This window comes from Hoplias malabaricus, chromosome Y, assembly GCF_029633855.1.
Source record: "Hoplias malabaricus isolate fHopMal1 chromosome Y, fHopMal1.hap1, whole genome shotgun sequence".
NCBI lineage: Eukaryota > Metazoa > Chordata > Actinopteri > Characiformes > Erythrinidae > Hoplias > Hoplias malabaricus.
Genome location: NC_089820.1, coordinates 72805607 through 72818658, shown reverse-complemented (window position 1 = coordinate 72818658; position 13052 = coordinate 72805607). Strand labels below are relative to the sequence as shown.

The following is a 13052-nucleotide window of genomic DNA, read 5'->3' as shown; positions in this document are numbered from 1 at the left end:
AGGTTTAACAGGATATCTTTGGGTCTATCCAGATAATCCAACGATCATATGGTTTATCCAATGATAGTAACACATTTAATACAAAGTACAGAGTGCATCAAATTGCTATGTCATCCCTGGATGAACCAGTTTGTTCTCCATAGTGTGGGTCCCTCATATGGAGTAGATATGATTAAAATAATTTTTAATACAGAATCAGAAATGCAGCAACAAGGTGTCATTGTAATGTCTGTTTTGTAACATAAATGGTAGCCAGTGGAGATATCGGCTGATTGCTGCTTACCTCTTGATTCTGAGATTGTGTGTGTGTGTGTGTGTGTGTGTGTGTGTGTGTGTGTGTGTGTGTGTGTGTGTGTGTGTGTGTGTGTGTGTGTGTGTGTGTGTGTGTGTTTTATTAGTTCCTGGTGGAGTCTCTCCATTCGCGCCAGGCCTCAGCTCTGCGCTGCACTCCTGATCACAGCAGTGAGGCTCTGCAGGAGGAAGCAGCTCATCAACGAGAGGTGGCGCTAGAGATCCTTTCTCATGTGGCTCATGCATTCGACTTCCCTGACCTTAACCGCTTTCTCAACGTGAGCCCCTCCACCCTCGCAACACGACACACAGTGCTAATCATGCTCAAGGCAAATGGTCACTGTTTGAACAAAAATGACCTGCTTAAGTTCTGGGAAAAATTCATAATGAATAGAAATTATCTAAAATATTGGAAACAGGAAGTAGCTGTTGTGTTCAGATGAATGCATGTTTTTCTTTGGACAGTGATAATGTCCAGATCTTCATGCTACAGACACTTTAATGCAGGTCTTGAAGGGTTTGATTGCTTGTGATTGATTGTAATTGTGATTCTCATTGTTTTTTAGCGAACTTTGCAGGTTCTCCTGCCGTTTCTCGCAGCAAAAGCGAGTCCCACAGCCTCAGCCCTCATCCGCACCATCGCCAAACAGCTCAACGTCAACCGCAGAGAAATCCTCATCAACAACTTTAAGTACATCTTCTCCCACCTCGTCTGCTCCTGCTCCAAAGAGGAGCTCGAGAGGGCCTTCCACTACCTCAAGGTTTGTTCCAGAAAAAGTAATACCAGAGTCACCAAACAGTTACTACCTTAATTACCATAGCGACCACATAACACCTTAGCAACCACCTAGCAACATCTCAGCAAACATCTAGAAATATCCCAGCAGCATCTTAGTCACCCAACTATATTGAATACCATAGTAGCCACCACCTAGCAACAGCCTAGCAATCACATTGGGAACCATGCAAATATCTAAGCAACACTTCACCAATTCACATACAATAGCAGCCACCTAGCAACACCTTAGCAACCACCTGACCACAGCTTATCTCCTTGGAAACTATAGAAATGTCCTCTGAACACCTTAGCAACCCAAGGCATCCAGCTATTATGGCAAAGGGACCACTCAGGAAACCACCCTGGAACATTATAACAACCACTTAGTGACAACCTAGCAATCACCTTGGAAATATTAGACATATCTGGCCCATCATTTTGGATGCCATAGTAATAACATAGTAATCACTTGGCAATTGTGTATGATATGCACTTACTCTTAGTGATCCGACTCTCATTGGACATTTAGCCACTAGTTGTTCCAGGTCTGATGCCGTGTGTGCTGTCTCTGTGTGTGTGGCCTGTGTATTGCTGTAGAATGAGACGGAGATCGAACTGGGCAGTTTGCTCAGGCAGGACTTCCAGGGTCTACACAACGAGCTGCTGCTGCGTCTGGGAGAGAATTACCAGCAGGTTTTTAATGGACTTTCCATCCTGGCCTCCTTTGCCTCCGGGGACGATCCGTATCAGGGTCCGAGGGAGATCTCCACTCCGGAGCACATGGTACAAACTTTTTAACCTAGGCAGAAACAGAGGGCAGCACAATAAACAGGGGACATTGCCCCTGAGGACAGAAGCACTGAATGTGTTCCTGAGCTCGCCTGCTCTAGTTTGAGTGCTTTTAAAGAACCTCTGTGTTTCTCTGTGTGCAGGCTGATTATCTGCAGCCAAAACTCCTGGGAATACTGGCTTTCTTCAACATGCAGCTGCTCAGCTCCAGTGCTGGAGAGAAGGAGAAGAAGAAAATGGTTAGTTCTGCTCAAAATTTGGATGGGTCTCGACAATGGAACACAGTTCTGGTTCTTAATGAAATGTCTGCTAAATGAAATGTCTGCCCCACAGCAGCATTCTTCACATGTCTAAACAGCCTGTTCCTTTAAATGATAACGAGCCTGAGCGCACAGCAGTGAGGAGCAGAAGCTCTAGTTTTTAGCCGTTTTCTCTTGGTTCTCTTTCTACTCCATTCTTGTTTTCTCTTATTTCTCAGTGCAAGTTGTGTCTCTTTTGCTGCGTTTAACTTTGTGTTTGCACTCTCAAATAAATGTGGGTTCGGCACTGTGATTGGACAAACGAAGACGAGAGGGCTGGCAATTCTAAAGTCTCTACTCTTGATGTCAGACGTGGAACAGAATTGAACATTTTATCCATTTTATGTTATCTACCAGCAAACAGAAAACTGACTGGGGGTGTCTTGTTTCACATTGTGTGGGTTGGTGGGCTCCATATAAATAAATAAGTGTGCACATGAATTGAATAAGAGATTTTTTCATAAAATATATTTTTAATAGCATTCCTAACCATGAGTTTACTATGTTTTAAACTATTAAAAACCTTTAAAAATATTTATGAAATGCATTCAGTGACCGAATTTCCCTTTAGGCTCTGGACAGTCTGATGGCTCTGATGAAGCTGATGGGCTCTAAACACATAAGTTCAGTGCGAGTGAAGATGATGACAACTCTCAGAACCGGACTCAGATACAAGGAGGACTTCCCACAGCTCTGCTGCCAGTGAGTTCTAGCTTTTATCCATTTGTGACTGTGTAAAATGTTCTGACACTTGATGGTGTTAAGTCTAGATATTAAAGAGTTCCCTATCAATGATTCTACATGCACCAAGCTAACACTGCTCTGAATTAACAGTTCATTATGGAACCCTGTGTCAATAATGCTATATGCTACAAGCTACAACGAACACTGGTGGCACTGAAATAGCACTGTAGCATTATAAACCTACAGCAGGTCCTCAAACAGGAGCCAAACACTGACAAAACCTCAGCTCCACACTGTATGGAGCCAGTGTGTCTTGTGTCGTATGCTAATATATTTCCGTGCACTGTAGTGTTAGCTTGTTAGCATGTAGGAATATACATTTTTGGTTCCATAGGAAACTCACTGGAGGATCCCAAATAAAAACAGATTATGAAACATCTGATATGTTCATCAAACAACATATGATGAAATTAAATTTGATTTAATTAATTTAAAACATTTGTCTGTTTTCTTTCATTTAAACACAAAATATAGAGAAGAACTTACTCTGTTTCATTTTAAGGACGTGGGATTGTTTTGTGCGATGTGTGGATCCTTCATATTTGGGGCCGTTGCTGAGTCATGTCATCGTGGCTCTTTTACCTCTCATCCCCATTCAGCCCAAAGAAACCGCTGTGATCATGCACTTCCTCATCGTGGAGAACAGGTGGGGGTGGCTTTTATTATAATTAAAGAATTACAGTCTTTGTAAAACTATAGTTTTGGAGTGTTTTGGAGTTTATAGACGTAGTCATCTTGTACCTTTTGATTGTATGTGATACAGTAAAGTTGTATCTAACTGCAGGGAAGAGGTGGAGGACTATCTCCATGAAATCTACTTTCTTCCTGATCACCCCGAGCTGAAGAACGTCCACAAGGTTCTGCAGGATTACCGCAAGGTACATTTAAAACTTTGTTATTCACTATGTCATTGATGCCTGGAGTTTAAATTGATTTTAAGAATGAATTTTTAGATATTTGTTCAGAAACTCCAGACTATTTGAAAACTGTAAAAATGGTGTTAGTATTTAAAGTTTTTTGTCTAATATCCCTTGTGTTTCTGCAGCAAACCTCTAAAAGCACTGATCTTCAAGCGGCTCTGCAGCTGTCAATGCGAGCAATTCAACACGAAAATGTAGATGTCCGCATCCACGCTCTTAACAGCCTCAAAATGATGATGTACAAAAACCAGGTGAGAAAAACTAGGGTTTCAGTAGAAATGTTTACTGTTTGATGAACTGCAAATGTTTCATACATCTGAATAAAGTTCAGAGCATTGCTGTAAGTATTGCAGAGCATGCTTAAATGATGGAAAATACCTCTTTTTACAGATGTAAAGCGTTTATGAAAAAAGATGATGAGGAGGATGATGTTGAATAAATGTTGCTTTTGTCTGCGTCATTTAAAAAGAAGGAACACCTGTTTGTGTCACAGCTGTTAAAGCGAGAAGCTTAATGTTTTGATTATTTAGTGTAATATTTTTAATCATATGATGTCTTATAATTGCACTGTCATTTTAGCGATATTTAGTTATAGTCACATTATTTATATTTGTAATACAAGGGAAAACACTGTTAACCTGCTCTAAGCTCTGACCTCTTTTGTCTAGGACACCCTGCTGAAGCTGGTTCTAGACAGCGAGACAGTGGAACCTGTGCTGTCCCAGCTTGTGACTGTGCTGCTTCGAGGTTGTCAGGATGTGAGCCCAGATGCTCGGCTGCTGTGTGGAGAGTGCTTGGGGGAACTGGGAGCCGTGGACCCCGGACGCCTTGATATGAGCAGCACACACACTCAGGGGAACGGAGCAGAGTTTGTGGTGAGGAATGCCTTCAAATTTGTTAGTGTTATGGATGGAGCTGGAAAACTGCAATGCCTAATGAAACAATGTGATAATAGGACAGTAATTTAAGGTGGAACAGTAAATACAAATAGAAAATATGATGAAAATAAAGCCAATATATTTTCTCATCATTGTAAACATAGACATGTTTCAGAAAGACTTTTTGCTCCTGTTTTGTAGGTTCTATCCTCTGTTCTTTGTTTGATGTGGTATAGAGCATAATTTCTAAGGTTGTAGCATGCCTACTTTGAATTTCTTGATATGTACATGGGTTGGAGAGTAATTACTTTTATAAGTTTCATACAAAATAAATGACAAGAGCATATTTAATATGTGTTGAATAAAGGGAATTAATAATAAATAAGTCTTTAACAATGCCATAAGTAGATGTTCACAGAAATTGGTACAGATGATGATAACTTTTTTTTTTGTCTGTTCTCTGTGCAGAGTGGCATAGATGACCCAAACTTTGCATTTGGTCTCCTGACTGAGCTGACCCGGACATTTTTGGCATATGCTGATAATGTACGGGCACAGGATGCAGCTGCTTATGCAATGCAGGTCTGAAACTTACACATTATTATTTTATTTCTTATTTATGAACCTCTAAATTTTGACATTGACAAAGTGACTTTATTCCTGTGTAGGGCTATTGTAACGAGATGAAATCTCTATTAATTGATTGTATTTCAGGAGCTTTTGTCTATATTTGATTGTCGTGAGGGCCGCGCAGACTCTGCCGGTCGAAGGTTGTGGAGGAGGTTTCCAGAGCAGATTCAGGAGATCCTGGAGCCTCACCTTAACAGCAGGTGAGTTTATATCTTGTAAATCAGTCCACAAAAAGTGTAGCACATTCTAAGACTTGAAATTGTTTTTAATTTCAATCATTAAAACTCTCCTCTTTCTGCAGTTTCCAAATGTTTAATATAACTGTATTGAAAGCTGATGTCTTTACATTCCACACTACCACCATCAAGTGTCACAGGAGATTTTTTTTTTTATCTTAAAGGATTTAACGTAAATATCCAGATATGTCAATTTCTGAGCTATTGACAACACTTGCAAACTAAAACCTTTATTACTTTCAACATGTTATTTCCCAGCAATATTCTATACTCTGTTACAGAAGGATTTTTCCTGATGCATTTCTGGAATTATTAGAATACCAATAGCTGAATGATGTAGATTTATTGGGATATACTTTACCCCTTTGGTGTCTGCAGTGGATCATGAATATTCATGAATCTATAATCTTAGGTATAAAAGCTCTCAGAAAGTGATGAACTGGTCCAAGTTGGCAAAACCCATATATCTCAGCAGCCGTGGGAGCAAGTTCTCTGATTGGTCAGCCACCTGGGCAGGTTACCTCATCAGCAAGGTGTGTATGCTTAGATTTTTCCCAATATTCAGTAAGTAAACAGTAGCTTTTTATTAAAATGTGCAGAAGAGGGTTATCTTTTAAGGGTGGTGTTGCTTATATTCATTTTTTTATTCAACATAGAGAATTGAGTACCCTCAACATTTCCAAAGTGTTGTGTTGTTTTTGTTTTGCATGTTTTAGGTCAGACACGAGTTGGCCAGTAAAGTGTTTAACTGCTGCAGCTTCATTATTAAACACGATTACAGAGTGACCATCTACCTGCTGCCCCACATCCTTGTCTATGTCTTGCTCGGATCCACTTCGGATGAACAGAGGGAGGTGAGAGAGGAATTTAACAGAATTCTGTTAAATGTACTTATGTTATTGCAAGCAGTTGATTAAATATTGCTAGGATTTTATGGTGGTGTTCCAGGCGGGGGGCAGCACTGTTCCGCAGCAGGTAGTGTCGCAGTCACACAGCTCCAGGGAACTGGAGGTTGTGGGTTAAAGTCCCGCTCCAGGTAACTGTCTGGTAAGAGTTTTGTTCTCCTCGTGTCCGTGTGGGTTTCCTCAGAGTGCTCTGGTTTCCTCCCTTGGTCCAAAAACACACACTGGTAGGTGGATTGGCTACTCAAAAGTGTCCAAGTGTCCGTAGGTGTGAGTGAATGTTTGTGTGTGTTGCCCGGTGAAGGACTGGTGCCCCCCTCCAATGTGTGTTCCTGCCTTGCGCCCAGTGATTCCAGGTAGGCTCCGGACCCAATGTAACCCTGAACTGGATGAGCGGTAACAGATAGTGAATTAATGTTCCAGGTGGTGTTTAGGGTGTTGCAGTAGTGTTCCAGGTGGTGGTAAGCGTGTTGATTTGTTGTACCAGGTGGTATTTAGTGTGTTGCTGTAGTGTTCCAGGCGGTGTTTAGGGTGTTGCGGTAGTGTTCCAGGTGGTGGTTAGTGTGTTGATGTGTTGTACCGGGTGGTGTTTAGAGTGTTGCTGTAGTGTTCCAGGCGGTGTTTAGGGTGTTGATGTGTTGCACTAGGTGGTGTTTAGGGTGTTGTTGTGGTGCTTCAGGGCCTGTCTAGGAATTTTACTGTGGTGTTCCAGGTGGCTGTTAGGGTGTTACTGTGGTGTTCTAGGTGGTGTCTATGGCGTTGCCATGATGCTTTATGTGGTGGTTAATGTGTTAATGTGTTGTCTCAGGGCTTGTCTAGGATTTTACTGTTGTGTACCAGGTGGCTGTTAAAGAGCCTTTTCCCATCTTGGCATCCTTTATGGTGAATGGTTTGTATGTGATTGCTACTGTGTAAAATATTATTATACTATGTCAAAATATGTCTGTGTAAAGGTGACAGAGGAGATGATGGCAGTTCTGAAGGAGGACGATCCGAGGCTGACCCAACTCCAGGAGAATGCCTCCAGTTTGAGTCAGCTCAGCACCCAGACAGTCTTCTCTATGCTGGACCACCTCACCCAGTGGGGGCGCCACAAACTACAGACCCTTAGCAGCACCAAAACATCTGGACGCCACAGCAAGGAACAGAAAGACACACCCAACAACGGTCAGCGCACACACCAGACACAAATACACACCTCAATCAGTGGGGGTGCTACAGTCTACAAACCCTCAGCAGCACCAAAACATTTGGACAACGTGTAAGGGAAGAGATACACACAACAGTGGTCAAAAACCACACAAACACACATGGAAGGCAGATGTAGCCTAAATGTAAAATATGTGGATTTGGGAATGAAGGGTCTCCAGTTCGATCCTCTTGAGCAAAACTAACTCCTAACACTACATCATCTACATCTAAAGTTGCATTGTTCATCTGGATAAGAGCAACCACCACAAGGCATAAATGTGAAAGTAAATAAACATTTTTGTGTCGTCAGGTGCAGAGAACAGCGAGTATCAGTGTGTGGCGTTGTTCCTGAACAGAATTCCTCAGGACGTTCTCGCTAAGGCCTCCTTTCGCTCTAAAGCGTACACTCGCGCCGTCATGCACTTCGAATCATTTATCAGGGAAAATAAGCAGGACATTCAGGACCATCTCACATTCCTCCAGGTGAGACACAAGGGAGAAACTTCACAGGAAAGATTATGTAACATGCATTTAATCTAAATACCTACCTGCTCATACATCACTTGATGGATATTAATCAGGAGGTTGTTTCCCCATATAGTCTTCAGGGATGGCTGTATACTAGATGTTGGAACATCGACTGTGATGGTTTGATGGTATTTAGCAACATAAACCTCACTGATGTCAGGTATTGATGGTGGATGGTTAGTTCTGGTTCACAAACCCCACCCCAACTCATCACCCCAACCTGGTGCTGGAGGGATTTAAGTCATTCTAACCCATGCGTAATGGTGAACTTAGGCTTATGTGCAGCTGCTCCATATCAGTATGACTAAAGAATGATAGATTGTGATGGGGTGCACAAATGATAAAACCTGTGAGCACCTATGATTCTGTTGCAAGTGTATAGTAGTGAAAAAAGAAAGAGAGTCGTTTTTTTTATGAACAATGACTGACCTCAGTGTGTGTTCTGGTGTGTTTTTAAGGCTCTCTATGCAGCGATGCATGAGCCAGACGGAGTGAGGGGTGTAAATGCTTTGAGGAAAGAGGAACCCTCTCTTCGCGAACAGATTCTTCAGCACGAGAGCATCGGCTTACTCAGAGAGTCCACAGCCTGCTATGACAGGGCCATTCAGCTGGGATCTGACCAGGTCAGAAACACACACACACACACACTTTATACTTTGTGAGGGGCTTGGGGTCTTGGGGGGCCTCTGGTCCCTATATATGTGGAGTGGATGTGCTCCTTGTTCCGATTCCAAGTGCAGTTTTTATTGGAGGGTTGCACCAAAAAGGGAATTCGAAAAAAACAAGTTGACTGTAGAGATCGGTTGATCCGCTGTGATGACCCCTAGTGGGAACAGCCAGAAGTGGAACATTTGTTGTTGTATTTTGTGTTTACAATCAAGAAACACCAACTTCTGTGGGCTGGAAAAAGACAGTTAATTAAAGGCTATATTCTTCAAGTCCTCCCCATTCAGTTTATGGCCAGTTAAATGTCTCCTCCTCCTCCTCTATTAAGTTTCTGTTGAGCTACACCCTCCCACTTTGCTGGTGTACAGTTAAAGTGACTCTAAATTGAAATTTGCACAGTGTAATATTACAATGTAAATGCCAGGTGGATTTAGCTGTAATTGTTAAGGTTTCATTAATTTTCTCCTCCTATTTGCTCTGTGCAGATCGTACATTATCACGGCGTGATGAACTCTATGTTGGGGCTCGGGCAGCTGTCCACTGTCATGACTCAGGTCAATGGAGTACTGGCCAGCAGGTGTATTTTAATTATGTATTGTGAGACTATAAAGTGAAAGAGATTGAAGCTTGGTGTGATTTTTTTTTTTTTTTTTTTTCCATTTTCTTTAGTTTAGTTTTCATAACTGTAAACATTTCCTCCAGTAAAAATGAAAGGACCTGTATTGTGGGGTAGTTTTTGTACCAAAACATTTTGACCAATTTTCAGTGTTTTCACTTACAATTAATAAGACTATGCCTTCAACACTGAGATATATAAACAATCTTTGTTTAGATTGTATTTTATGATGTTTTAAAAATGATTCTGAATCTTACCACTTTAATTAAATTTACCTGCATTGTAGTGAAATGAGAATCACAAAACCTCTGTTTTATTTCCTCAAGAACCATAATTGAATTGAATTTTTAACTAACTGTAATTTCTTTATTAAGGCCTCACTGGAAGTCTGATCTGAACACGTATCGTGTGGAGGCTGCGTGGAAGCTTTCAAAGTGGGATTTGCTGGAGGACTATCTAGCGTCCGGTAATTTTTATACTTGTGATGTGAGCTAAAACATTTAAATGCATGAAAAGACCTGTGAACCTGCTGTCTGACCTGATCTGTGTGAGTTTAGATCAGAAATCAAACACATGGGGGGTGAGGCTTGGTCAGATGCTGCTCGCCGCGAAGAAACAGGACTCTGAGATGTTTTATGAAAAATTGAAACTGTCCAGAAAGGAGCAGGTGGTCCCTCTTTCAGCCGCCAGCTTTGAGTGTGGGACATACCAGAGAGGATACGAGTACATTGTCAGGTACCACATACAGTTCACGCCCAAAAATTTGTGGACACTTTTTATTATTAGTGATATCAACTTCCTCTTCTGACATATGTTTTGTAGTCTCCATAGAAAAACAAGAAATTAGATGGTAGATTATGGAACAGCTGCAATAGAGGCTAAGGTCCAAGGTCCAATGCCAAATGGCAACAGAGTCTATAACTCCCAGGATTGTGTGGTGTCCTGAAGCAGCTATGTTCTCTGAAGTGATGGAGCGCCAGTTCAGCCCTTCAGTTCAGATGAAATGTTAGATGAGCAGATGTCCAGAAATATTTGGAGTTTATTGTTTTGAAGATGAAAGGTTTTGTCCCAACTGCAACACTTATGTGTGCTTGTGTGTGTGTGTGTTTCCTAGGCTGCACATGCTCAGTGAGTTGGAGCATGCCTTCACAGAGCTGCAGAAAGAGATCACAGGAGCTGGGGACAAGACTGGGGCCATGGTCAAAACTGAGGGCAGAGTGAGAGGATCAAAGCCTGAGCTAATGCAGAACTGGGATGCCCGCCTCCTCATGACCCAGAATTCCTTTAGAGCCAAAGAACCAATCCTAGCTCTGCGGAGGGCGCTGCTGAGCCTCAGCAAAGGGTGAGAATTAGAGATGCACCGATTGATCGGCAGGTGACTGGAATTGGCTGGTTTTCAGGGGTCAGTGACCGGCTGACCAGTCTCATATAACAGATTCTGTGCCAGTCACATTTATACTGGGCCACCACACGAGGGCGACAGTGGCACAGTGAGTGATGAAGACAACACGGTTGCTGTTTGCAATATATGAAAGAGGGAAGTAAACTGGGGGAAGTACCTGGGGCACATCTTTTCTTTTGGAAAGGAAAAATATTGATCATTGATCAGTGGAACATTGGAGCAATCATCATTGATAATTCTTAGAAAGAAAAATATCTAAATCAGCCAAAATCAGAATCTATTGGACACATCTATTGAAAAGCGATATATAAATAAAATGTGATGGATCGATATGCTAAAAAATCATATTCACAAAATACATTTGCAATCAGAACATCTCTAGTGAGAATAAAGAATATAATCATAACTGACGAAGCCATTATCTGAAGACATTTCTGAAGTTTCTTAATTTCTGGCAAGTCTAAATTTTTGCTGAGCAGTGTGTAATTTCTCCAGCGAGGGCGCCAGCTCTGTGAAACTAATTCATTCAAAATTCTAAGAGGTAGTTTCTTCAATAGTAATGGAATAAATTCTCTCTCTCTCTCTCTCTCTCTCTCTCTGTCTCTCTGTCTCTCTGTCTCTCTGTCTCTCTGTGTGTGTGTGTGTGTTATAGGCATGTGTGTGAGGAGCAGGTTGGGGAGTGCTGGTTGCAGAGCGCTAGAGTTGCCCGCAGAGCCGGACACCATCAAACTGCCTTCAATGCTCTGCTCAATGCACAGAATTCTCATATCTCAGAGCTCTTTGTGGAAAAGGCAAAGTGGCTCTGCTCAAAGGTATGTTTCACTTTAGAGTTCCAGTACTTGTATAAAAGCCCTTAATGAAGAAAGATGTCTTAATCCATCTAAATAGCAACGTATCATCTCTAAATCTTCTTCTGATAATTGATGAGATAATCATACACCAACGGGTGGGACAAATACATATTAACCCATAACATCATGTTTGAACCAGTAACATCAAGCCTGATTAGGGTTTAAATCATATTTGAATTTTCCATTCCACCATAAATAGTGCAGCAGTTATATTCTGGAACCCAGTAGATGTCACGTTATTTAATGCAACTGCTGCATCATTTAAGGTGGAATGGGAACTTCAGCCTTGTTTTTAGTTGATGTAGGAATGTTGTCACAATCTTCTACAGAAGCTGACTAGATGAACTGCAGCGCTCACTTTTTTCGTAAATATACGGATTCATCAAAATTTTCGTAGACTCAAATTGTTTGTAGGTATGAACAAAATTTACACCTGCTCTTGAAAACGGGGGAAAAGTGTGCATAATGTCTGAAAGACGTTGAAAGTATCATCTGACGTGATTGGACTTTAAATCAAAGTAATAAAAAATAATTACGATGCACAAATTAAATAATCAAACAGTAACTAAAATAATCAAACGAAATTTACAGCTAAAAGGCAATTATTTGCTGAATTATTTTGTTATTCATGTGGTCAGACTATTATTATGGATTATTTCTGTATAAAAGTTTTTAGGGTCTGTAACTAATGATGTTGCACTGGTGCTGGATTCAACAGACAGCTCTCCACAGAGAACTTCTTGGAGAGGGTTTTAAAACTTCAAAACACAGACAGAACCCTTTTAAAATGTCCGTATTCATCTTGAGGGGATCTAAGACCCCCTGTCCAGTTTGTCCAGTTTGTGTTCTGTATGTACTAAAAGTAACTTAGACTCCCAGTAAGGGTTGGCTGAGGTGTAAAGTGTGCTATTATCTGTTGTTTCTCCTCAGGGGGAGGTGCACCAGGCTCTGATTGTGCTGCAGAAAGAACTGAAGCAGTGTTTCCCAGAGGACAAGCCACTTTCCGACCCAAAGAGGATCCAGATTAAAGGGAAGGCTCTGCTGCTGCTGGGCAGATACATGGAAGAGACAGCAAACTCAGAGAGCAATGCCATCATGAAGATTTACAGGGTACTGCAGCTAGGCCTGGACTTGAGAAACATGTTTTCAGAGAGTATAACACTTAAACCTCTTAGGCTTTCAATTATGAAAGTATCAATGAGGGTCAGGAGCTGGTGTTGGTGATTAATTCTGGATCACAAACAGCACTCCAACTCATCCAAAAGGAACCGGATGGACCTCTGCAGCCCTAGATAGATGGGCTTTATGGGGGCCTTCTGATGGATTCTTCG

At 41.5% G+C, this 13052-nt stretch overlaps 1 protein-coding gene across 1 annotated transcript in view; it reads left to right on the top strand.

The window, feature by feature from the left end:
* The window catches only part of LOC136678819 (serine/threonine-protein kinase ATR-like), a 30148-nt gene that overhangs the window by 7904 nt on the left and 9192 nt on the right, over positions 1-13052 (top strand). The window contains exons 14-35 of the mRNA XM_066656965.1: positions 399-569; positions 858-1052; positions 1667-1852; positions 2002-2097; positions 2729-2859; positions 3404-3547; positions 3686-3779; positions 3947-4072; positions 4490-4696; positions 5168-5281; positions 5414-5529; positions 5978-6098; positions 6282-6419; positions 7421-7634; positions 7969-8141; positions 8645-8809; positions 9338-9429; positions 9843-9934; positions 10026-10203; positions 10583-10810; positions 11523-11682; positions 12652-12831. Coding sequence (XP_066513062.1) covers positions 399-569; positions 858-1052; positions 1667-1852; positions 2002-2097; positions 2729-2859; positions 3404-3547; positions 3686-3779; positions 3947-4072; positions 4490-4696; positions 5168-5281; positions 5414-5529; positions 5978-6098; positions 6282-6419; positions 7421-7634; positions 7969-8141; positions 8645-8809; positions 9338-9429; positions 9843-9934; positions 10026-10203; positions 10583-10810; positions 11523-11682; positions 12652-12831 — 3321 coding nt within the window. The remainder of the gene's footprint in view (positions 1-398; positions 570-857; positions 1053-1666; positions 1853-2001; positions 2098-2728; positions 2860-3403; positions 3548-3685; positions 3780-3946; positions 4073-4489; positions 4697-5167; positions 5282-5413; positions 5530-5977; positions 6099-6281; positions 6420-7420; positions 7635-7968; positions 8142-8644; positions 8810-9337; positions 9430-9842; positions 9935-10025; positions 10204-10582; positions 10811-11522; positions 11683-12651; positions 12832-13052) is intronic.